Source organism: Eptesicus fuscus, chromosome 9 (assembly GCF_027574615.1).
Source record: "Eptesicus fuscus isolate TK198812 chromosome 9, DD_ASM_mEF_20220401, whole genome shotgun sequence".
Classification (NCBI taxonomy): domain Eukaryota; kingdom Metazoa; phylum Chordata; class Mammalia; order Chiroptera; family Vespertilionidae; genus Eptesicus; species Eptesicus fuscus.
In genome coordinates this window covers 19,465,609-19,492,529 of record NC_072481.1, presented here as the reverse complement: position 1 = coordinate 19,492,529, position 26,921 = coordinate 19,465,609, and the positions used below count along the sequence as shown (strand labels likewise).

The following is a 26,921-nucleotide window of genomic DNA, read 5'->3' as shown; positions in this document are numbered from 1 at the left end:
TTAGTTTTGCCTTCCTCCTTCATGCCTTCCCTGGAAAACCAAAGTTGCTAGAAGCCAATTCCAGCATGTCATAACTGCAAGAGTTTTATCAAAAGGTTGATGGAACTTGGGGACTCAACAAGGGCTGAGTCACATATGTTATTGCCTGTTGGGAATGACTAAAGGCATTTCCCCAAACCTGAAAAGCATGATTGCTTGCTGCCAGACAGCTCAGGGCATCTTAATCTACATGTTATTGCCTCCTCCTGGCCAAACACCTGACCAGCCTGAGGTAATTTCCCAATCTGACAATGAATTCTGTACCAAACCCTACCCTTTGATTTGTATATCTCCACCTTGCCTTAGGACAATTTGTGTTAATAAAAAGCAAGGGCCGTAACTGGTTTTGCTCAGTGGATAGAGCATCGACCTGTGGACTGAAAGGTCCCAGGTTCAATTCTAGTCAGGGGCATGTACCTTGGTTGTGGGCACATCCCCAGCAGGAGGTGTGCAGGAAGCAGCTGATCGATGTTTCTCTCTCATCGATGTTTCTAGTTCTCTATCCCTCTCCCTTCCTCTCTGTAAAAAATCAATACAAATATATTTTTAACGCTTTGCACTTGCTTGCTTTTTTCTTGATTCCTTTATTCTAATGCTAACCGTGTCGAGTCACTCTCGACATCCGAGTGCAAAAGGTTAAAAAATAAAAAGCAAATGGTCCTGAAACAAGGAGAACTTAGTTCCTTTTAGCTAAGTCTTCTCTGACTCCCCAAATGCCTTTCAAAATTATGTTTCATCTCTGGACTCTTATTTAATTTACGCACAGCCCCTCCTCCAGGTTTCCTGAGCCCTATTAAACGCCGGATCAAGACCACCAGCGAAACAAAGTGAAGCCTCTCACCACTGCCAGCCCCTTCTCCTGCCTCCTGACCTACCTGATACTTCCCCCTGTGGCCCAGGGTGCCTGCCATGACTCCTCAATCCAGGGAACTATGAGTAAAATCTTCTTACTGAACGCAGTTATTTCTGTGTCTCTATGTCTCCTATTATCTGATTAAAGCAGATCCCAGCTACATCTTAAACAGTGCCCGACTCTCACAGTCAGCAGAGTAATTGTCACCTCCTTCCCTCTAAATACTCTGCCTCTGTTGATGCCTCATGAGTACATGGCGGCTTCTCCCCAGCTCCATCACACTCAATGTACATTGAGCTGATGCTCACCTACAGCCCCAGGTCCTAGGACATGAATACTACCAGCCAGTTTCTGAACAATCACTCCTGGTCCGTCCTTAGACAATGATTTCCTTAATCTTTCCACTGGTTTCCATGGGCACTGGGGCCATTACAACCACTTGAGCATTTAGATGCCCAGATATTTCTGATTATTTGTTTTTCTCTCCAAGGCTACTCCCACCCCCATCTTCTTCTCCCTGATGTGAGCCACTCCTGTCCTCCGCTCTCTCTCAAGTGCCAGCACTGACCCTGCCTCCTGCGCCCACAGCCCCACTTGTCCCTAAACCAGTTGGTCATGTGTTAGTCATGGCAGCCCTGAGGCTGGCACTCTGCTCTGCTGGCATGTCTGCAAATACAAGGGCACCAGCCTCTCAGTCGGACAGACCTGGCGCCGCTGTGCACGAACTAGCTTTGCTGCCTCGGACAACCACTTCCTCTCTCTGAGCCTCAAGATCTCTGCCTGTAAAATGGGAATGACCCCAAACTGCCTCACAGGAGGGCTGAGCAGAAATTGGGTAAATAGCAATTTCTCACATAACAGATCTTAATCACTGGCAGCTCATGCTATTGTGAAGACAAATAGTAAGACATAATATGTATACCTCAGACCTTTGTTAAATGATGGCTAAGATCATAGTCCCAAATCACAATATTCTCTAATGAGACCCTTTGTGCCTTTAGGATTACAAAGATGTGGGTAGGGCATTTGCACAAAGGATAAGGAACAGATTAAAATGAATTAGAGCCTGGCTGGCGTGGCTCAGTGGCTGAGCACGAACCTATGACCAGGAGGTCATGTTTCGATTCCTGGTCAGGGCACATGCCCAAGTTGCAAACTCGATCCCCAGTATGAGATGTGCAGGAGTCAGCCAGTCAGTGATTCTCCCTCATCACTGATGTTTCTGTCTCTCTCTCCCTCTCCCTTCCTCTCTAAAATCAATAAAAATATTTTTTAAATATAAAATAAAAATTACTTAGAAATAGTTATATGATGGTCATAAAATTTCCAAGTAAAGGGCACTAACCCAGAGGGTGAGTCTATTCTAGCTCATCAGGAACTTGAGTTTCTACTTAGACCCTTTGTGAGGACAGCAACCCCACCTGACTCCGTCCCCCAAATAACAATCAAAAACTCCCATGATATGGTGACCTCAATATCATTTACTGTTACCCAGAAATGTCACCCTTAACCTCCAGGCCATGATACCGATAATATTTCCTTCATGTATGTGCTGTAAAATTAGTATTTACTGACTATATTTTTTGTTATAAAAATTCCACACCTGTTAGAAAATGCTTTCTTGGGAACAGTAAGGTGCACACAGGGAGTGGAGGCTGTGCCCTCAGACTTGCCCTCCAGACACAGGGGAACAGACCCCCAATGCCTCCCTCCAGCCTATCTGAGAACAACACAATAATGTTACTAACAGGTTCTACCCTGTAGCTAAATCACAGCATGTTTCCCCCGAATGAGGAACCCAGGGTGGAACTCAGACCCTCTGTTCCTCCTGCCCCCAAGGCCTGGGGACCCCTGGACAGAGCGCTCCCTGCCCAGTCCGGGCCCACCCACCAGGCTGCAGCACAGCCTTCTTGGCGATGATGTTGACAGCGGCCACGCAGACAGATGCCGCATAGAAGCGGCCGGGCTCCGCAATGACTTCAATGCCGGCTCCCTCGGGGAAGTCCTGGGCCAGGGCAGCATTGATCACTCTCGCCATCTGTGGGGACAGACCCAGTTCCTATGCGGGGTCTTTCCCTGTGTCTTCTCTCTTCATTCCCCTGACAGCTCTGTGGGAAAGTGTCAGCACCCCATTGAGCAGGGGAGGAAACAGGTAACACTGTGGCCCAGAGGGGAGGGGCCCGAGGGCACAAGCCTAGTGACCAGGCTGCAGCACCATGAGGTCTGACTCGGAAACATTGAAATCAATACGTGATCAGCAAAGGGGGACTGTCCCCTGGGTGTGGGGGACACAGTAAGTGCACCTCTATCTGACAGTAGCCTTACCAGGGGTAGTAACCAACACGTCTAAAGAAGGCACAGGACCACGAGCACGCACAGACATACGTATATGCACACAGGCCACGCATGTAGAGTCACAGACCTCTCAACCAACACAAAGCCCAGCTACATGCAGGCACATGCCTGAGTTTCAAGAGCTCCCTGTACACTAACACACACTCTGTGCAATGAAGCCAGGCTGGGACCCCCAGACGCCCTCTCCTCCTCCCCTCTTACCTCCTCAAACTCCGGCTCAGAGCCCTCCACTCCGGGGAAGCCCCCTCCAATGTCCAGGAGGCTCATGTCATGCCCGACCCCACGGCCCATCTCGAACACGCGCCGGCAGTCGGCGATGGCCTGTGCGAAGCTGTGGGGGTCCTGGCAGCCCGAGCCCACGTGGAAGCTGAGTGCAGGTGCAGTGACGGGGCGGAAACACACGAGGAAACGCAAGTGTCAGCAGGAGGAGGGTCACATTTGGAAACAGCCACACAGGCACAATGTGAACCAGACGGACACAGACACGGGGACACGTGTGACTACATGGAGCTCGTGGGCACCCACAGAAACCACAGCCTTGGCTGTGCACATGGGGACCCCAGAGACACACACCACATGACAGTCCGTGAGTTGGGGCTCTCGTGGTTGTGTGGCCTTCACCTCTCCCAAAGCCTCGTGGTAGGGGCTCCCGTTCTTCTCCTCCTTGGGATGCATGCGATCTGAACCCCAAATCTCAAACCACCCACCTGGGAGGGCAGAGGACCCAATCAGGGGCAGGTGGGGTGAGGTGAGGGAGGACGCTCCTCAGGTGCAACATTCAAGGGGGCACCAAGCACTGAGCAATCAACATCAGTAACCTTCATGCAATACACATATATGTTAGAGAGAGCAAGAGCGAGTAAGTGGGAGAGAGAGAGAGAGAGACCTCAATTGGTTGCCTCCTGCACACACCCCATCAAGGGATAGAAAGCACTGATGCAAATATAGCCATGATGAATAAAATACAAAAACTTTAAATAAAGACAAGATTAGTAAAGAGTAATTGGACCCAGAAGCAAAAGGAAAATCAGAAATGCCAATCCTGTCTTGATTGAAAATTTTGATATTCTCTCATCATGGATTTTTTCTGCATTAATTTTTTAAATACTGTATTAAAAGATTATTTATCTCGAGTACAAAGTTTTCGGCATCCCGTTAAACGTTGCACCCAAGGCCAGTGCCTTGCTTGCCCCACCCTCCCAGCAGCTGACATCCACCTCCTCTTCTGAGGACCACACGGAGCCACCGGACCCGAGGGCCCCCGGTGAGTCAGAGGCCGGGGACAGGCGTGGGGACCAGGAGCCCTGCCTCGCAGGAGAGAAAGTCGTGCTCGTACCTGGCTCCCACCACAGCCAGGCCTAGGTCTCGGGCGGACTTGAGCAAGTGTCCACACAGCTCCAGGCTGGCCCCAAACTTGGCGCTCAGAGGGACGAGGCTCTGGCTGTCCTCAGTCCACAGTCGGAGGACCAGCCTGGGAGGGGGTGTGAGGGTGACAGGCATTCTTAGACACATGAACCCAGGCCTGGAGGCTTTTCTGCCCCCACCTAAACTCCCTCCACCCTCCCTCCACCCTGCCTCTGTCCTCTGGACTGTCCAGCCATAGGTGTCGAGGGAGGGAACACAGCACTATTTACCATACTTCTGCCCAGACAAGAAAAATCAGGGAAAGGATAAAATTATAAACATTCCTTCAGCAGACCTCCTGTCACAGAATGACAGACGTTAAATAACTTTCTCAAGACCACACCTATGTAACAAGTGAGAAATGTGAGCCCTGTTCTTCCTGAATCCTATGTGAGTGCTTTTTCCACAAGGTTGCTGACCACAGACCTCCTAATGCCAGGCTCTGCCAGCGTCTCTGCAGACACAGGGAACCTTTATTTGACACGAGTGGGCACCGGGGAGGCACGGGGACACCCGAACCACATTCTTGTTCGTTGCTGCTTGGGCGTCTCCTAGTCACCACGGAACAGCCTCCATCTCCTCGCTGAGGCCCAAGGCAGTTGCCAGAACTTCCTCCCTGTCCCCACCTGCCTGCAGCCCTGCTGGTCTCACCTGGCCCCAGGGTGGTGCTGGGCCACCTTGGTCAGCTCCTCCTCACTGTCGAAGGTCAGGAGCTGCACCCCATGGCGGGCAGCATACTGCAGGTGGGAGATGGGCTTGCAGGGGTGGGCATAGATGATGCGTGAGGGGGCCACGCCCAGGCCCAGCACCTGCTCCAGCTCCACCTGCCAGGGGCAAAGTCGGAGTAAAGGGCTGCCTCCCTGCTGCCCTGCTTTTTGGGCACAGGAACCACGGGCATGAGGGGCTGTCCCCTACTGAGCCCCTACTGTGCATCTGGCCCAGCGCTGGGCACATATTGTGCTATTTAGGCTTCTAAACTGCTCTAAGGAACATAGAGTTGAACCCATTTTATTTTTATAAATATATTTTATTGATTTTTTACAGAGAGGAAGGGAGAGGAATAGAGTTAGAAACATCGAATAGAGCGAAACATAAATCAGCTGCCTCCTGCACACCCCCTACTGGGGACGTGCCTACAACCAAGGTACATACACTTGACCGGAATTGAACCTGGGACCCTTCAGTCCAAAGGCCGACACTCTATCCATTGAGCCAAACCAGTTAGGGCTGAACCCATTTTAAAGACCAAGAAACATAGGCTCCAGTGAAATGGCTGGGCCAGGACAGAACAGGGTCTGTGGGTTAAAGCACGTGTTCCCTTCACTCCTTAGCTCAGGCTCACCTCCCTCGTCACCTAGACCAGAGGAAGGTGGACCACTCCTAGTTCATTCATTTATTCTTTCACAAACAACTGGGCACCACACACATCAGCCACTGTTCATGGGCTGCTGTCCCACTTCTGGACTCCTGCAAATGAGCTTTTTTCCCCACGAATGTCAGGCCTAGGAAAGAGGCAACTGGCAGTGGGCCCAGGCTCACCTGGCTGGCACAGTCGAAGCCGGTGCCCAGGGCGGCCAGGACACGCAGCACCCAGGGGCTGCTGTTACACTTCACCGCATAGAAGGGCGAGACCCTTGGCAGGGCCTGGCAGAAGGCCTGATGGCGGCTGGCCAACACACCCAGGTCGGCCACCATGAAGGGGTCCCGTTGGTCCTGCCAAGGCGGAGAGAGAGGCAAGAAAGGCTGGGCATTGTGTCATTTCATTGAGTCCTCACAGTGTCTCCATGCGGCAAGTACTACTGTGTTCCCAGTTAGGAAAAGAGGAAACTACGGCTCTAAAATCTCTTTTAATTGTTTTCCTTTCTCTTGAATACATTGGGGTGACACTGGTTAAAAAATTATAGAGGTTTCAGGTGCACTACAATATGAATCTTTTTGTCAAGGTCAACAGCAACTACATGGCAATGGAAGGATTTGAGCCTTGATCTTCTAACTCCTACAACAGGAAGACAAGAGGGCAACAAGCTTTATAGACCAAATGGGCGCCAGGACTCTCCAACCCTCACCCGGATCGCTTGGCACAGGGTGAATTCCCAGGAGCTGGTGGGGGACTAGAAGGGGACAGGAGAACTATCCCATGCCACCCAGGGGACACAGCTATTCAGTAAGACCTAGTAAACTGACTTATAAACACAAACAGAAAGGCTTATGTTGTCCCCGCCTAAGTAGGGACTGAGACCCACCCTCTCCACTCCCCACTCCATGACCTTGCCCTCCACTCACCGAATCAGAGAGCTCCCGGATCTTCTTCAAGACCACCTCCATGGCAGATTCCTCAGGCCCCAGGGGGATGAGATCCTTCAACACCGAGCTTCCCGGGCATCCTTCCTCCTCCTTCGAGTCCTTGAGGGTGGTGCTCGTCCCTGACTGTCCATCAGAGCCCTCTGCCAGGGACACTCCCAGCATCCTGGAAAGGCCTTGCTCTGAGGACACTCCTCCCTCCTCCTCCCAGCACACTGCTGGACCGTGGAGCCAGTGTTCCTAGGCCAGTAAGTCCTCGGCGCTCCCATGCAGCCACATAGAGCTCCATGGAGCCCTTGTGAACTTTCCCATCTTTAGGATGGACCACTGGCCAGGCCCAGCCTGCTTCAGAGACCTAGTTTGGGATCAAGGGAGATGCTCAAAAGACCCCTTACCTTAGGTGGTTGGCATCCTCTTCCAGGCTCCTTCACTCACATGTTCCCATTCACAGATGAGAAATGTGACCCACAGAAAAGAGAAGTGCAGAGCCCACGATCTTTAGATTATAGGGCTGAAGATTACAGGGGATCACCTAGCCCAACATTCCACTTTACACATGTGGACAAGTCACCCAGAGAGAGGAAAGGACTTGCCCACGGTCACCAAGTGGTCAGTAGCTGAGCTGGGACTGGTATCTGGGCTGCCTAAAGCAGCCACTGCATCTGCTGCTGTCCCCCCACCCCTGAGACTGAAGTGAGGGCCGCCTACAGCCTCAGTCCTTCTGTTTCAGCAGTTGGGGCTGCACCCATGGGCCCTACTCCACCCCCAGACACATGTGGTGCCAATCATCACCTGCTTCTTCAGGCCCAGCACAGGGGACCAGGACCTATGGTGTCTTGGGCTTCAGGTAAATCTCTTTGGGAAGAGCAGACTCAGCTCAGATCTCAGGCCAGGTGAAGTACCTGTGAAGGCTGTCCCGCCAAACCATGGCTACCACGACCCACTCAGCCAAAACTTCCCAGCCCTGTGGGTGGCCCATACAAGAGACACTCAGGGTGAAGTCAGCCAGCGATGATCAGAGTAGAAGACCCTTGAAACCAAGTCACCCACCTTCCCACCTCAAAGATGGAAACACCGTGGGCTCAGAGGTCTTCTGACAGATCAACAAAGCTGGAGTGGAGCTGGGAGTGGAACCTGACCTCAGACTCCAGCTGGTCTCTCTTAGTGCTGTGTCTCTGCCCTCCCTGCACATTTCAATAGCTGCCTGGGAGACTCTGATTGGAAAGTGAGCCCTCTGAGTCACTTGGTGTCCAGTCACACCCACACATTCTCACTGCCATTTCTCTCCATATGGGTGGCTGAGGTCTTACTCTGACTTGTTGGTCAACCCATGATCAAGCATCAGGCTGAGTCTCTGGGCCTGCCCCAAGGCTTCTCTGACAGCCCTTCAGCCCAGGCCAGGATGGGGAGGTGATAAAGATCTCAGGGACACAGAACGCAGGCCCTCAGCCCTTCTACCTCTGTGGCAGCTTGAGGAGGGGGCAGTTCATCCCCTGAACTCGACAAAGCATTTGGGGATGCAAATTAGCTTTAGGAGGATTTTGGTCAGGGTGGTGGTGAATATAATGTCATTATTTAGTGCTTACTACCAAGCGCCCTGCCATGAATGAAACCATTTAACACTCACAAAACCTTATGGATATAGTTGCAATTATCTTACAGGTTATAAAACCAAGGCACAGAGAGGCAGGATAATAATAGAATCTATTTTCTAGGATCACATAGAATGCATGAGATAATGCATGTAAATCTCATATCTAGCACCTTCATATTACTGGTTAAGAACTCAATAAACTGAGAGAGAAAACCAAGTTGGCAGCCTAGGTAAATGCCAGGACTCACTGCCTCTCACAACCACATCAAAATTGCAACTAAAATACAGAACAACCATCACTCAGGACCGCCTGTCCTCTGGCTGAATGGAAGTCCTACAACTAGAGAATTAAAGAAGCACATCAATACTGGTAGGAAGGGTAGAGGCGTGAAACAGGCTGGTCCGACACCCATGTGTGGTGTGTGTTTAATTGGGAGGGATATCTTGGCTGCAGATGCCTCCCATGAGGAGCAAAGGGTCCCAGTCCCTTTTCCATATGAATTGCCTGTCCCCTCAGCCCAGGATTCCAGTGCTGTGATGAGATCTCCCTGTGACAAGCTGGGATTGTAGCTGAGTGACATGGAGGCTGTTGAAGATCCAGGTAGTTCCTCTTAAAGGTCTGGCACACAGAATTACTCGAACTCACTTCCTCTGAGCTCCAGTGCTGGGGCAGCAGCTTGAAAGGATCCAGGGACATATGGGGAGTAACTAAATTGTCTGGCATCAGGACAAGAACTCCAGGACAACTTTCTCCTCTACAAAAGTGCTAGAAGGGGTCATTGTTCCTATGCTGAGGCCTCCCCTGCTGAAGAGCTGACTGATAGGCGCCCTATCTGAGTTTCCATCAATCTGGCTCACACTGTTCACTCTACCCTGGTGATTCCCTGAGACGCTGCCCCACCCAATTTGCAACCCTACCCAGTTTGCAGCCCCACCCAAGGGTCTGCAGAGTCTTTTCCATATGAATGGCCTGTCCTGGCTCAGGCTTCAGACCTCCTTAAAATCTCTCAAGCAAGCAGCAGCTGGTGTCAGCAAGCCCCACACCACTCAATAAGAGGCCCCATGTCCGGCACTGGCAGTGGCCTGCCTTGCTTCACAGCTTGGCCTCTTCTAGGTACTTCTAAACCCAATTCAAGTAGCAGCCATCTGCTGATCACTCTATAGCTCAGGCTAAGTGGCCCCAGGCAGGGCACAGGCAGTGGCTGACTTTGAACCTCCAGAGGGGCCCCAGAACCAGTGTACCCAATAGAGAGCTTCAGACCATGCCAGATTATAATTCTACATACCCATGAGCAACACACTCAAGGGGCAGACTCAGAGCACCAAAGCCCCACTAAAGCAAGTCCCGCTCCATAGGAGTGTCTCCTGCATGGCAGCTCTTCCACTGTAGTCACAGCTGGAACTCACAGCTAATTGGCCTGGAGGTCAATTCCTCCCAGCGATGCTAACAGCAATCAAGGCTCAACTACAACAACACAGTACACACAGCCACAAAGGGGCACACCTAGAGTACCCAGCTCAGGTGATGGGGGAGGCTGAACCACTGGGAACTACAGGATACCTACTATACAAGGCCATTCTACCAATTCCAGGAGACATAGCAGCTCTACCTAATCATAGAAACAAACCCAGGGAAACAGCCAAAATATGGAAACAAAAAAAACACATCACAAGTGAAAGAAAAGAAAAAATCTCCAGAAAAAGAACTAAATGAAATGGATGCAAGCAAACTACTAGATACAGAGTTCAAAACAATGGTTATAAGGATGCTCAAGGATTTCAATGAGAGCTTCAAGGGACTTGGTGAGAATTTCAAGGATCTTAGTAAGAATTTCAAGGAAATTAGTGAAAACATTAAAGACATTAAAAAGGACCAGTCAGATATGGAGGACACATGAACTGAAATTAAGAATCATTTACATCCGGGTGAGGCTGGGTCCTGGGTCCGTATAAGGCCGCGCAGCCCCGGGTCCGGGTGAGGCTGGGTCCTGGTTCCGGGTGAGGCCATGCACCCCTAGATTCAGGTGAGGCTGGGTCCCGTGTCCAGGTGAGGCCATGCGCCCCTGGATCTGGGTGAGGCTGGGTCCCAGGTCCGGGTGAGGCCGCGCCCCTGGGTCCTGGTTAGGCCACGCGCCCCTGAGTCCGGGTGAAGCCGTGCCCCTGCGTCCGGGCGAGACCAAACCAGAGGAGTTGGACCTGCATTACCACCATCCAGAGCTGAGGGGTCAGTGACGACATGTACACATAAGGAACTGGTGGACATTGAAATTGGGTCTCAAAAGAACTGTTGGTCCAGAAAGAAACTTACTACAGACTGATTCATTTGCCTGACAGCATAACTATTATTGCTCGTCTCACATTCAGTTCTTATAAGTATATTTCTAGTAACACATGATCTCACTCATCTAGGGGAAATGATGAACATAGACTGATGAACAAGAACAGACCCAGAAACAAGGAGGCATCGATCAAACTGTCGGGCCTCAGAAGGAGCGTAGGAGAGGGTGGGGTAGGGGGGAGAGATCAACCAAAGGACTTGTGTGCATGCATACGAGCCTAACCAATGGTTAAGGACAACAGGGGGGTGGGGGCATCCGTGGGGAGGGGTGTGGGATGGGAATGGGGGGATGAGGACAAATATGTGACACCTTAATCAATAAAGAAATTTAAAAAAAAAAGAATCATTTACAGGGAATCAACAGTAGAGTAGAGGATTCCAAGAATTAAATCAGCAATTTGGATTATGGAGAAGCAAAAAACACCCAACCAGAACAGCAAAAATAAGTAAAGATAAAAAAAAGATATGAAGATGGTGTAAGGAGCCTCTGGGACAACTTTAAACATACCAACATTTGCATCATGGAGGTGCCAGAAGGAGAAGAGTGAGAGCAATATATTGAAAACCTATTTGAAGAAATAATGACAGAAAACTTCCCTTACTTGGTGAAAAAATAGACTTATAAGTCCAGGAAGTGCAGAGGCCCACACCAAGACACATCATAATTAAAATGCCAAAGGTTAAAGACAAAGAGAGAATCTTAAAAGCAGCAAGAGAAAAACAGTTACTTACTTACTAGGAAGCACCCATACGACTATCAGCTGATTTCTCAACAGATACGTTGCAGGCCAAAAGGGAGCAGCAAGAAGTATTCAAAGTGATGAATAGCAAGGACCTACAACCAAGATTACTCTACCCAGCAAAGCTATCATTTAGAATTGAAGGTCAGATAAAGAGCTTCACAGATAAGAAAAAGCTAAAGGAACTGATCATTGTCAAACGAGTATCACATGAAATGTTGAAGGGTCTTCTTTAAGAAAAAGAAGAAGGAGGAGGAAAAAGAGGAGGAAGAGGAGGAGTAAGAGGAGGAGGAGGAGGAGGAACAAGAGGAGGAGGAGGAGAGAGGAGCCAAGATGGCGGCGGAGGTGAACGGCTGATCTGTTGCCTCGCATGGCAGTTTTGGAAATACAACTAAAAGATGGACTGGTGAGCGTGGCGACTCCTGCTCGCGTCTCCCCAGACGGGGCGGCTGCTCCTCTCAGTCAGCACCGCAGCCGGGGCAATGGGTTCATGGGCGCCACGGCAGCTTCTGTGGCGGTGGCCGCGGACTCAGCGCAGTGGCTCTCGATGAAGGAAGAGACTATCTTTCTGCAGGAGGGGCCCATCCGCGTCACTGACCTGGCCAAGCTGCCCAGTGAGATCCTCGGGGCCCCGGAGGCTGCCAACACCGACTTGGAGGATTCTTAGGATTTCCCATCTTACATTCAAGTCCTTTGGACATTTTGACAGAGGAGAACCAAGAAGGCGGCAAGGATAAACAAATGAACTGTGCCGCGCACAGCAATTTCAAAAATACAACTGGAGGACAGAGCGTCTGCCACCCAGAACCACAGGAGAGTTGGCTGAATGGTGGATTTACAGCTAAGAGGGAAGAGGAAAGAGCGAACTCGGAGGGGATGAGGTGCAGAGGCGCATGGGTCGTGCGGCTTTTTTTCCAACCCTAGGGGAGATTAGCTCCCCATCACCCTGAAATCCAGCTTCTGGGGACGCGCGGGAGACCCAGACGCCTGCGGGGAGAGGCTGGACTCTTGGCCTTCGTGTTGGAAAGTGGGAGTAACTTCCTTGCGGAGGTGCGCCCAGCAATCAGTGTTTGCTGCACTGGAGTGCGGAACGAGGGGGCTTGGAAACGTGGAAAGCAGAAAAAGCAGACTTGCAGCCATTGCGGTTCGCCACGCCATGGCCTGGTGGCGCCCTAAGACCCCGCCCCGCCCTGGGACCCACCCCGCACATTTTGCAGACCCGCCCTGCAAGTCTTGCAGGCCCACCTGGGCTCCAAGCAGTGGCTTTTGCATGTGGGTGGCCTGCCCTGTGGCAGCTTGACCAGATGAACTGTGGTTCTAGTCGGACTGCTCCAGGGCCGCTCAGACAGGAGGAGGAAACTGCAGTTTTTGCTGTAATCCCTGCTGAGTGGCCTCAGGCAGTAGCTGACCTACACTCCATTGGAGACCCAGAAACGAGGGCAACTAGTGGTCGGTGTGAGATGACACCAGATTTCAACCACTCGCATGGGGGACACATTCAAGAGGCAGACCCGGTGAGCGCCAGGGCCTTGCTGCGCCGGGACCCGGCCCATGGGCGTGTCTCCTGCACAGCAACTCTTCCTTTATAGACAAAGAGGGTCCTCACAGCCAATTGGCCTGGAGGACAATTCCTCCCAGTGACACCAACAACAATCAAGACTTAACTATACAAAGGAGGACCAAGATGGAGGCATAGGGCGGAAGCCTGATTGTTGCCTACCACAACAATTTTGAGACTATGATGGGAGAGCAGAGCAGACACCATCCAGAACCACTGGAGGGCTGGCTGAGCAGATGCTCTACAACTAGAATAAAAGAGAGGGGTACTCGGGATGATGCTGATGCCGGTGACCCAAAGACCACATTTTGAGAACTACGGCTCAGGCGACACAATTGCGGCCTGGAACGTGCTCGGCGCAGTTCCCCCGGCGGTCTCCGGCTGAGGGGACGGCTCCACTCGCTGCCGAGCACGGACAGACGAGCCCCTGGGAGACATGGGGTGGGAGACTCCGCGCTTGCTGACCTCTGAGTCCTTCAGGAGTCTCAGCGCCCCGGAAGCGGCCAGGTGCGCACGCTCAGCGACCGGCCACCGCTGCAGACCCAAGGGCCGACGCAGCGACACAGGACCAGCCCGCCGCCGCACACCGGGCACACCAGAGCTTCGCCGAGCCCGCCGCCCAACGAGTTCTGCGGCAGCTGCCCTGGAGCTCTGACAAAATGGCCGAGGGAATTGCTGAGAGGGAATTGACCAACTGGAATTGGGATCAAGAAGACGAAACCCCGCTGGGACCCAGGTCCGGGGGGGGCCGTGCGTCCCTGGGTCCAGGTGGGCTGGGAACTGGGTCAGGGTGGGGCTGGGTTCCGGATCTGGGCGAGGCCGTGTGCCCCTGGATCCGGGTGAGGCCGCACGCTCCTGGGTCCGGGTGAGGCTGGGTCCAGGGCCTGGGTGGAGCTGCCCCCCTAGGTCAGGATGAGGCTATGCGCCCCTAGGTCCGGGTGAGGCTGGTTCCTGGGTCCAGGTGGGGCCATGCGCCCCTGGACCCGGGTGAGGCCACGCGACCCTGGGTCTGGGAGAGGCCACGCGCCCCAGGGTCCGGGTGAGGCCACGCGCCCCTGGGTCCAGGCGAGGCTGCACGGCCCTGGGATTGGGTGTGGTCACACGCCCCTGGGTCTAGGTGAGGCCTCACACCCCTGGGTCTGGGTAAGGCTGGGTCCCGGGTCAGGGTGAGGCCGTGTGCCCCTGGATCCGGGTAAGGCCACACGCCCCTGGGTCTGGGTGAAGCTGGATCCCGGGTCCAGGTGAGGCCATGTGCCCCTGGATCCGCATGAGGCTGGGTCCCGGGTCCGGGTGAGGCTGCGCACGCCTAGGTCCGGGTGAGGCCATGCACCCCTGGGTCCAGGTGAAGCTGGATCCCAGGTCCAGGTGAGGCCGTGTGCCCCTGGATCCGGGTGAGGCCACACGCCCCTGAGTCTGGGTGAGGCCACACGCCCCTGGGTCCAGATGAGGCCACGCGCCCCTGGGTCCGGGTGAAGCCGGATCCCGGGTCCGGGTGAGGCCATGCACCCCTGGATCCGGGTGAGGCCACACGCCCCTGGGTTCGGGTGAGGCCACGCGCCTCTGGGTCCAGGTGAAGCTGGATCCCGGGTCCGGGTTAGGCCATGTGCCCCTGGATCCGGGTGAGACTGGGTCCCGGGCCCAGTTGAGGCCTCGCGCCCCTGGGTCCAGGTGAGGCCGTGTGCCCCTGGATCCAGGTGAGGCCACGCGCCCCTGGGTCTGGGTGAAGCTGGATCCCGGGTCCGGGTGAGGCCATGTGCCCCTGGATCCGGGTGAGGCTGGGTCCCGGGCCCGGGTGAGGCCGCGCGCCCCTGGGTCTGGGAGAGGCCACGCGCCCCTTGGTCCGGATGAGGCCATGCACCCCTGGGTCCGGGTGAAGCTGAATCCTGGGTCCGGGCGAGGCCGTGTGCCCCTGGATCCGGGTGAGGCTGGGTCCCGGGCCCGGGTGAGCCCACGCGCCCCTGGGTCTGGGTGAGGCCACGCGCCCCTGGGTCCGGGTGAAGCTGGATCCCGGGTCCGGGTGAGGCCTTGCGCCCCTGGGTCTGGGAGAGGCCACGCACCCCTGCGTCCGGGTGAAGCTGGATCCCGGGTCTGGGTGAGGCCGTGTGCCCCTGGATCTGGTTGAGGCTGGGTCCCGGGTCTGGGTGAGGCCGCACACACCTGGGTCCAGGTGAGGCCACGTGCCCCTGGGTCCAGGTGTGGCCACGTGCCCCTGAGTCCGGGTGAAGCCGTGCCCCTGGGTCTGGGCGAGACCAAACCAGAGGGAGCTGGACCTGCATTACCACCATTTGTCCACCATCCAGAGCTGAGGGGTCAGTGCCGACATGTGCACATAAGGAACTGGTGGACATTGAAATTGGGTCTCAAAAGAACTGTTGGTCCAGAAAGAAACTCACTACAGACTGATTCATTTGCCTGTCAGCATAACTATTATTGCTCGTCTCACATTCAGTTCTGATATCTCTAGTGACACATGATCTCGCTCATCTAGGGGAAATGATGAACAACATAGACTGATGAACAAGAACAGAACCAGAAACAAGGAGGCATCGATCGGACTATCGGGCCTCATAAAGAGGATAAGGGAGGGTGGGGGAAGGGGGGAGAGATCAACCAAAGGACTTGTGTACATGCATATGAGCCTAACCAATGGTTAAGTTCAACAGGGGGTTGGGGCATCTGTGGGGAGGGGTGTGGGATGGGAATGGGGGGATGAGGACAAATTTGTGACACCTTAATCAATAAAGAAATTTAAGTTTGGAAAAAAAAAGAAGAGGAGGAGGAGAAGAAAAAGAAAAGAGTTGAAAATATGAACAATAAAATGGCTATAAATACATATCTACAAACAATTGGATCTAAAAATTAAAATATTGCTCTAGCTGGTTTGGCTCAGTGGATAGAGCATCAGCCTACAAACTGAAGGGTCCCAGTTTGATTCTGGTCAAGGGCACATGCCCAGGTTGCGGGTTCAATCCCCAGAAGGGGGCATGCAGGAGGCAGCCAATCAATGATTCTCTCGTGGTTGATGTTTCTCTCTCTCTCTCTCTCTCTCTCTCTCTCTCTCTCTCTCTCTCCCCCCCTCTCCCTTCCTCTCTGAAATCAATAAAAAATATTTTAAATAAATAAATAAATTAAAATAAATGAACAAGAAATCTAATGAACAAAATAAACTGATGAATAAAATAGAACCAGAGGTATGGAAACATGGAATAGACAAATGAATCCCATCAGGAATCGGGGAGAGGGGGTGGGAAGAGGTAACTAAAAAAACTTATATGCATATAGGCATTACCTGAGGACACAAACAATAGGGTGGTAAAAGCCTGGGGCAGGGTGGGGACAGGGTGGAGGGGCTAATGAGGAAAAAAAGGGAGACCTATGTAACACTCTTGACAATAAAGATTTTTTTAAAAGAACTCATTTAACTAGCTTATGATAATAATGATGTTAGCATTATAAGGAACTTAGAGATCATCTACACCAGCAATTTGTAAACTTTTTGCCTTAAAAACTAAAATATGGTCCCCACAGTTGATATTTGTCCTGTCTGTGGCTGCCCACCATCTATGAACACCTCCCTACTCCAATCCCTCCCCTCTGCCATAGGCAAGCAAAAAATGGACCTTCCCAGACTTCTTTGTAGCCAGGCTGTGTGAGGATGTGACCTGGATTCTATCAGATTTATTTCCCTGCATGAGGATCAGCTGGTTATAAAAGGGACTGCAGCAGCATGTGGGTCGTGGTGAAATAGTAGTTAATATAATTATTACCTGTTGTCATCTGGAATAATCTGATCTAGAAAATCAGGCTTTGGGGATCAAATGTTTGCTGACATAGAATGGCACGAAAAGCATGTATTGGGGGTGGAGTGACATCTAAATGTAAGAGAGAATCTAGAGGAATAAAAGAATAATCTCAGAGTCATCATTTATTGGCATAACACATGATCAGAGAACCAGGAACTATCTATGACTGAACTATGAGGAATCCCTTACCTCTTGCAGTTGAAGAGATACAGAAGCCAATAACTAAAACTAAAATCAAAGCTTAAGAATATACGTTGTCACATTATAATGCTGGTTAAACTACAGCCTTACTTCACACACACACACACACACACACACACACACACACACCCCACAAACAAAAGATATCAAATGACCAACAAGCACATGAAGCAATAGTAAACATCATTAGTCATCAGAGAAATGCAAAATAAGTCCATCATGATATGCCACTCATCCTCGCTAGCATGGCTAAGATGAAAGAGGCTGGCAGAGAGGAGAAAAAAATGGCGACCGAATAGAGTCCTGTTTGGAGGCTGGTCCTGGGGCGGAGAGTAGGAGAAGCAGAGGATCGCAGGGGGAGTATATGTTGGCAAGCCAAGGGACAGCTAAACTCCAGGAGAAGGCGGGGGAGTGCTGGGCAGTGTTCCCCTGACCGTGCAGCACCCACAGGGGCTGGGTCCCCTCCCGGAGCTGCGGGCTCACCGGGCGCCTCGCCATCTTGCAAGGAAAGGAGGATTTTATTGGAAACCTGACTTTCCGAGACAACTGCAAACACTGAACAGCTGTGAGCACCAGAACACCAGTCCCCTATCGGCGCAAACATTCGGATTCAAAGGAACTCTTCACTGCACCACGGAAAGGTCAGATTTCGCCTGAAATAAGCTGCGGTTTCTAATCCCCGTGGTGGGTGAGGGAAGCGCTGGGTGAGGGAAGCGCGCGAGCCGCAGGACCGGCAGGAACCGGGAGGTCTGTGCCTAGAAAAATCGGCGGCAGTTGGAACTGCCGTGATCCGTGAATGTGGAAGGGGGTCCTCTGAGCTGCTAACAGAAGTGACCTCTTAAAAGCAACTCATTTTAATCTGACGAGGAGGGTCAGACTAAGAATTTTCAAAGGAGTGCAGGATCCTAAGTCTGGCGCACAGACCCACTGTCCGCACACTTGGGCTCTTTCCGACTCTGATTACTAAGCCCAATACATAGGAAAACCCAGGTGGAAAAACCCTGAAAGACTGCAGGGGGAAGTTGTTTTTTCGGAACCTGGGGAGCAGAGCTTGGTGTGACCATCGGAGAGGCAGCTCACAAGCTTTGAGGCGCACACCTCCACAAACCAGTAGTGAGTGCCATAGAGGGGGGAAAAAAAAAAAAAGCTAGAGAGGCCCTGAAGTCAATTCAGAAACACTGCCACCCAGGGGCGGAAACGCTAATTGTCTCTGGTGTAATCAAAAATAAATACGAGAAATTAAGGCACGGCCGGCTTAAAAAGCAGGCCGTGGAGCCATGGAATGAAGCTGAACTGAAATACCGCCCAGACTGGGAAACAGGCATACCAAACAGAATAATAGAGGAAGTGAATGACAGCCGCTACTGCACATTTTAGTCTTCCTATTTTTTAATTTTAAATTCTTTTTTCATTTTTTTAATTTTTTATTCTCATTTTTTTATTTTCATTTTTTGCATCTTTTACTTAAGAAACTAAATTTTTTTCTTTTTCCTCACTCGATTTTCACCTTTTTAATTATTACATTTTTATTTTGAATCAGCATTATTATTACTATTATTTTACTTTTTTTTTAATGTCATTTGATTTTCTCTTTCTTTTATTTTGGGATTAGTGTCCTACATTCTATTTGCATCTTTCCCTTACAATCGTTTTACCCTATCTCAACGCTAACATTATGCCATCACTCTCCTCCTAACCTTTCACCTTTTGATCTCCTATCTATCTTAACCCTTTCTGGCTTTAGATTTTCCCTACTTTTTCAGTTTACCCTCTGCTAAAATTTCACCCTACTTATATATCTAATTCTCAACCCCCTGCTCCAAATCCATACAAACCTCTCTCTACGCTACCTTAAAAAAATTATTTTTCTCTCTGGCCTTTTGTTGTTGTTTGCTTGAATGTTGATTAGATTGAATTTTTATGCTTTTTTATGAGATTGTTTTGATTATTCTTTTTGTTTGTCTGGTTGGTTCTTTTGTTTGCTTTGTTTCTGTTTGTTTTTTACTTTTGTTTTCCCTTGCCTCACTTGGTATTAGTTGGTGTTGCAGTTTGTATTAATCTCCAGGCTCGTGTTGCTGGAATTTGCTGGGAATAGTGGTTGTTCTAGTGGAGTTTACTCCCCATATATATAGTTTGTTCCCCTTTTCTCTCTTAGTATCGTTCTTGTCTCTCTTACTTTTTTTCTTTTCTTTTTTTTTTCTCTTTCTGCTCTTTTCCCAAGTTCAGATTCACACTCTCTTTTTTTTTTTTTTTTTTTTTGGTCTTTCCTTTTACTCTCCCTCTTCCACTCCTATTCCCTAATTTGTCTTTCTCTGGTGGTTACCTTTATTGGAGGTTATTAATATTGTGAATACAATTCTGTTCAGTGCCTTGTCTGTTGTGCTTGGTTGTGTTGTATTTTGTACCTTTAAATCAACGCCAGAGAGAGAGATCTATATAACCAGACATCCAGAGAAGAGAGACCATGGGGAGACAAAGAAATAGCCCCCATAGGAAAGAAAAGCAGGCGTCACCAGAAAAGGAAGTAAACGAATTAGAGGCAAACAACCTATCAGAGAAAGAATTCAGAGAAATGGTCATAAGGTGGCAGAAAAGAATGGAAGACAAATTCGACAATATGAGTAAGAACCAAGAGGAAATGAAAAATGACATCGCTGCTGTAAAGAACTCAATAGAAAGCATCAAGAGTAGACTAGAAGAAGCAGAGGACTGCATAAGTGAGCTAGAAGACAAGATGGAAAAAAATACCCAATTACAACAGCTTCTAGAAACAAAAATTAGAAAGCATGAGGAGAGCCTAAGGGAACTTCGGGACAACACAAAACAAAACAACATCAGGATAATAGGGGTACCAGAAGGAAAGGAAACTGAGCAAGGAATAGAAAACCTGTTTGAAGAAATAATAACAGAAAACTTCCCTGATATAGGGAAGAAAAAACCCACACAAATCCAAGAAGCTCACAGAGTTCCAAGCAAAATGAACCCCAAAAGACCAACGCCAAGGCACATTATAATTAAGTTGGCAAACACCAACGACAAAGTAAGAATCTTAAAAGCGGCCAGAGAGAGACAGACAGTTACATACAAAGGAACCCCATCAGACTAGCAACTGATTTCTCAACAGAAACTCATCAGGCCAGAAGGGAATAGAATGAAATATACAAAGTCATGCAAAGGAAGGGTCTAAATCCAAGAATACTGTACCCAGCAAGGCTATCAATCAAAATTGAAGGTGAAATCAGGAGCTTTACAGACAAAAAAGGACTAAGGGAGTTTATCACCACCAAACCAGCAATGAAAGAAATGCTAAAGGGTCTGCTGTAAAAGAAAAAAGAAAGAAAGAAAGAAAGAAAGAAAGAAAGAAAGAAAGAAAGAAAGAAAGAAGAAAGAAAGAAAGAAAGAGGAAGCAAAGAAGGAACACAGGGGTATAGAATAAAAATGGCGACAAATAAGTACCTATCAATAATAACTTTAAATGTAAATGGATTGAATGCCCCAATCAAAAGACACAGGGTAACAGATTGGATAAGAAAAAAAAAAAAACCCATATATCTGCTGTCTACAGGAAACCCACCTCAAAAAAAAGGACACATACAGACTGAGAGTAAAGGGCTGGAAAAAGGTTTTCCAGGCGAATGGAAATGAAAAAAAAGCTGGGGTAGCAATACTTATATCTGACAAATTAGATATCAAAGTGAAGGACATAACAAGAGATAATGAAGGCCACTTCATAATACTAAAGGGAGAAATCCAACAAGAAGAAATAACTCTGGTAAACATATATGCACCCAATACAGGAGCACCAAGATACATTAAAAAACTCCTGGAAGATATCAAAGGAGAGATTGACAGCAATACAATCATAGTAGGAGACTTCAATACCCCACTATCACCATTGGACAAATCCTCTAAACAAAAAATCAGCAAAGAAACATCAATCCTAAATGACTCACTAGACCAGATGGAATTAATCGACATCTTCAGAACATTTCACCCCAAAGCCACAGAATATACATTCTTCTCAAGTGCACATGGGTCATTTTCAAAGATAGACCATATGTTAGGACATAGGCAAAGTCTCTCCAAATTCAAGAAGATAGAAATCATATCAAGTATCTTCTCAGATCACAGTGGCATAAAACTGGAAATCAACTACAATAAAAACAACCCAAAGAAATCAAACACATGGAGGCTAAACAGCATGCTATTAAACCATGACTGGGTTACCAAAGACATCAAGGAAGAAATAAAAAACATCATGGCAACAAATGACAATGAAAACACAACAATCCAAAATCTATGGGACACAGCGAAAGCAGTCCTGAGAGGGAAGTTCATAGCTCTACAAGCCTACTGCAAAAAACAAGAAACAATGGTAATAAATTACCTAACCCAACAACTCAAAGAGTTAGAGAGAGAGCAACAAGATAAGCCCAGTGTAAGCAGAAGGAAAGAAATAATAAAGATCAGAGCGGAGATAAACGACATAGAGACCAAAGAAACAATACAAAAGATCAACAAAACCAAGAGCTGGTTCTTTGAAAGGGTAAACAAGATTGATGAACCTCTAGCCAGGCTCACCAAGAAGCAAAGAGAGAGGACCCAAATAAACAAAATCAGAAATGAAAGAGGTGAAATAACAACAGACCCCGACGAAATACAAAGGATTGTTACAAAATACTACGAACAACTCTATTCCAACAAACTGGACAACCTGGAGGAAATCGACATATTCCTAGAAAAATACAACCTTCCAAAACTCAATCAGGAAGAATCTAAACAGCTCAACATGCCAGTAACTATGGAAGAAATTGAAGCAGTCATCAAAAAGCTTCCAGCAAACAAAAGCCCGGGGCCAGACGGCTTCACAGGAGAGTTTTACCAAACTTTCAAGGAAGAACTAAAACCTATCCTCCTCAGACTATTCCAAAAAATTCAAGAGGAAGGAACACTTCCAGGCTCCTTCTATGAAGCCAGCATCACCCTAATACCAAAACCAGATAAAGACAACTCAATGAAAGAGAATTACAGACCAATATCCCTCATGAACATAGATACCAAAATCCTCAACAAAATCCTAGCAAATCGGCTCCAGCAATACATCAGAAAGATCATACATAATGACCAAGTAGGATTTATCCCAGGAATGCAAGGATGGTACAATATCCGCAAATCAATAAACGTGATACATCACATAAACAAATTGAGAGATAAAAATCACATAGTCATATCAATAGATGCAGAAAAAGCATTTGACAAAATCCAACACCCTTTCTTGATAAAAACTCTCAACAAGGTGGGAATAGAAGGAGCATACCTCAACATAATAAAAGCCATATATGATAAACCCACAGCAAACATCATACTCAATGGGCAAAAACTAAAACCATTTCCCCTAAGAACAGGAACAAGACAGGGATGCCCACTCTCACCACTCCTGTTTGACATAGTACTGGAAGTATTAGCTATCGCAATTAGGCAAGAAGAAGAAATAAGAGGCATCCAAATTGGAAAAGAAGAAGTGAAGTTGTCCTTATTTGCAGATGATATGATATTGTACATAAAAAACCCAAAAGATTCCATAAAAAAACTAATAGACTTAATAAATGAATTCGGCAATGTAGCGGGATACAAAATTAACGCCAAGAAATCTATGGCATTTCTATACACCAATAATGAACTTACAGAAAGAGAGACTAAAAAAGCAATCCCATTTACCATCGCACCAAAAAAATTAAGATACCTAGGAATAAACTTAACTAAGGAGGTAAAAGACCTATACACAGAAAACTACAGGACACTGAAAAAAGAGATAGAGGAAGACGTAAACAGATGGAAGAACATACCATGTTCATGGATTGGTAGAATCAACATCATTAAAATGTCCATACTACCCAAAGCAATCTACAGATTCAATGCACTCCCCATCAAAATACCAACAGCATATTTCACAGACCTAGAAAGAACTCTCCAAAAATTCATCTGGAATAAAAAAAAGACCCCGAATAGCCACAGCAATCCTGAGAAAGAAGAATAAAGTAGGTGGGATCTCAATACCAGATTTCAAGCTGTATTACAAAGCCACTGTTCTCAAAACAGCCTGGTACTGGCACAAGAACAGACATATTGATCAATGGAACAGAATAGAGAATCCAGATATCGACCCAAACCACTATGCTCAATTAATATTTGACAAAGGAGGCATGAACATACAATGGAGTCAAGACAGTCTCTTCAATAAATGGTGTTGGGAAAATTGGACAGATACATGCAAAAAAATGAAACTAGATCACCAACTTACACCATACACAAAAATAAACTCAAAATGGATACAGGACTTAAACATAAGACGGGAAACCATAAAAATACTAGAGGAATCCACAGGCAATAAAATCTCAGACATATGCCAAAAGAACTTCTTCACCGATACTGCCCCTAGGGCAATGGAAGCTAAAGAGAAAATTAACAAATGGGACTACATCAAAATAAAAAGCTTTTTTACAGCAAAAGAAACCATCAACAAAACAACAAGAAAGCCCACTGCATGGGAGAACATATTTGCAAATGCTACCACTGATAAAGGTTTAATCTCCAACATCTACAGGCAGCTTATGCAACTTAATAAAAGGAAGATAAATGATCCAATAAAAAAATGGGCAACAGACCTAAACAGAATATTTTCAAAAGAAGACAGAAGGAAGGCCAAGAGACACATGAAAACATGTTCAAAGTCACTTATTATCTGAGAGATGCAAATCAAAGCAACAATGAGGTACCATCTCACACCTGTCAGAATGGCTATCATCAACAAATCAACAAACGACAAGTGTTGGCGAGGATGCGGAGAAAAAGGAACCCTCGTGCACTGCTGGTGGGAATGCAGACTGGTGCAGCCACTGTGGAGAACAGTATGGAGTTTCCTCAAAAAACTGAAAATGGAACTCCCATTTGACCCAGTAATCCCACTCCTGGGAATATATCCAAAGAAACTAGAAACACCAATCAGAAAGGATATATGCACCACTATGTTCATAGCAGCACAATTTACAATAGCTAAGATCTGGAAACAGCCTAGGTGCCCATCAGCAGATGACTGGATCAGAAAACTGTGGTACATCTACACAATGGAATACTATGCTGCCATAAAAAAAGAAGGAATTCTCATCATTTACAGCAACCTGGATGGAATTGGAGAACATTATGCTAAGTGAAATAAGCCAGTCAATGAAAGAAAAATACCACATGATCTCACTCATTTATGGATAATAAAGAACATTATAAACTTGAACAAAAAGACAGATACAGAGACAGTAAAGCATCAAACACACTTTCAAATTACAGGGGGAAAGTTAGGGAGAGGTGGGGGAGATAAGAAATCAAACGAAGGACTTGTATGCATGCATATAAGCAGAAACAATGGACGCAAAACTCTGGGGGGTGAGGGCATGTATGGGTGGGGGGTGGGGGGGCAATGGTAAGATATGTACACATATAATACCTCAATAAAAAAATGTCGAAAGAAAAAAAAAAAAGAAAGAGGCTGGCAATGCCAAGTGCTTAGGAAGATGTAAAGCAGCTGGAACTCCCATACCTTCCGCAAAGACTACTGCAGAACCTCTTTGGCAGTATTTACTTAAGCTAAACGTACACCTACCCTATGACTCAGCAATTCCCCTCTGAGTTCATACCCAGAGAAGTAAGTACACCCAACAAAAATATATCCACCAAAGACATGTTCACAGCAAGTCTATTTGCAATATCCCCAATTGGACACAATCCAGAAGTCCATCAACCATACAATTGATAAATAAATTCATGTCTATTTCATGGAATACTACATAGCAATGAAAAAAGACCTAAAAAAAAAAGTGAATCTCACATACCTAATGTTGAACAAAAAAGCCAGGCCCAAAATAATGACACATACATACATACTTTAAGACTCCATTGATATGAAATTCAAACACAAGAAAAGTAATCTATGCTGACAGTATTCAGAAGAGTCAAGACCTCTGAGTAGCTGCCAGTGACTGGGAGAGGGTGTGAGGGAGCCTCTGGGTGCTGCAAGTGTTCTATAGCTTATAATCTTCATCTATATCTTATATATGTAATCTTCATCTTTTTACATATACATACATGCATACATATATATAGTATATATAGTCACATAGCTGTACACTTACTGAAATTACATAGTTATATCAGGCCTCTGATCTCATATGAAAGTTGAAGGATTGACTTTGAAAGACAGCATCCTAAGAATTGTAATAAAGACATATGGGAAGATTTAGAAGTCTCAGAGTATCTTAAACCCACAGACCCATTATGAATCCCTTGTCAGCATAAGTAACCTTCAGTCCTGGTTGACGAGGCCATTCCCCACTGTTTAAAGATCCCTATCATAAACTTGTCCAGGGTACAAGCAATAGTCCCTCTCTTCATAGCAATAGTCCCCCCCACACACACACACACTGCCTCAGGGTCTTTAACAGAACCCCCAGAGTACCCCAATTACCAAGTCAGACCCTAGGAAGGAAAACTGATATGCCAATATAATCTAAAGGTTTTAGCTACTTCACATGAAGAAAACCCATAGAATCTGTGTGGGAATGAACTGTGAGGTGTTAGACCTGGAAGGGAGGAACATCATTTAAGATCAGACCAAATTATTCATGAGTTCTTACCCATATTCTGCCCCCTAGGCAGGAGCTCAAACGTCTGGAAGTGCTTCCAAATGTTTGTTCAGTCCATCACCTGAACCTGAACTCAGTGGCGGCATGGATAAATAAATGCCATAAATTCCCTCGACATCTAGAGGAAGGAACCCAGAGATTTAGAAAGAATATTCAAACAGCTCGCTCACCACCTAACCATGAAGGTCAGAGAACACAGCTTCTCCAAAGACTGAGAATTGTATTGAGAATCACATCAGTGAAGGGAACATCGGCGTCTTCAAAAAGCACCGTGTCAGCCAGAGATAAAGAGGGAAATCCTGCCCTTGAAATGGACGCTCTGTTTTCACTGGGAAAGATGAGATGAGGTCCTGGAGCATCATAGAGGCCAAGTAACAGCACTCCCCACAGAGGTGATGAAGTTACTGTAGTGGACAGCAGGGTCCTGGGGAATTAGAATGGCCAGGTCTGCAGGGATGGACAGTGTGGCTCGTGGACCCTGGGCTCTCTAGGACAACAACAGGAGTTCCGCCTACTGAGGCCCCATCTGATCTGCTTAACACAACAGGTGCCTCCAGGTATAGCAGGTGCCTTTCAAAATAATAGGCAAGGACAAGAAAAATATTTCATAACACAGTAAGCAGTGACAACAGATATAACCAATATTGCGATAAACTATATAGGAAAGACTGAATAGAGAAATATAAAAGAACTCAAGTTCCTATTGAAAGCAGTAAGTCGTGAAATAGCACCACAGACTTGTTATCTGGAAATATGAGGTAAACACCACAGGGACCCTGACAGTTTAAAGCGATGGCTTCTGGGGCAAAACTAAGGGGAAGCGCAGGTGCTCAGGAGTCTGTCTTTAATGAACCTTAACCATACCAGGCAGCGTTCAGATTTGAAAGTCTTAAAACTTAAAGGCTAAAGGTAGTCATAGATGGCTTACAGAGCTTTGTTCTCTTCACACATCCTCTTGCCCCTGGTGGCTCTTCGGAAGTCTGCAGACAGGCTCACAGGACCCTACCTAGCTCTCCCTTTAGATTTTATTGTCCTGGTGACC

The 26,921-nt window shown here is 47.9% G+C and overlaps 1 protein-coding gene across 3 annotated transcripts in view; it reads right to left on the bottom strand.

Annotated features, from left to right (window-relative positions):
- LOC129150303 (antizyme inhibitor 2-like) overlaps positions 1-26,900 on the bottom strand; it is a 31,264-nt gene extending 4,364 nt beyond the window's left edge. The window contains exons 1-8 of one of the 3 annotated variants that reach the window (XM_054721295.1): positions 26,808-26,848; positions 25,871-25,997; positions 6,935-7,118; positions 6,191-6,364; positions 5,303-5,475; positions 4,584-4,718; positions 3,449-3,614; positions 2,783-2,930 (exon numbers count right to left, since the gene is read on the bottom strand). In XM_054721295.1, the coding sequence (XP_054577270.1) occupies positions 2,783-2,930; positions 3,449-3,614; positions 4,584-4,718; positions 5,303-5,475; positions 6,191-6,364; positions 6,935-7,117 (979 nt within the window). In that variant the 5' untranslated portion in view covers position 7,118; positions 25,871-25,997; positions 26,808-26,848. Of the gene's footprint in view, positions 1-2,782; positions 2,931-3,448; positions 3,615-4,583; positions 4,719-5,302; positions 5,476-6,190; positions 6,365-6,934; positions 7,119-8,002; positions 8,101-25,870; positions 25,998-26,807 lie in introns of those variants that run through there. The other 2 variants (XM_054721294.1, XM_054721296.1) reach the window with 2 other exon arrangements.
- Positions 26,901-26,921: the final 21 nt, after the last annotated feature.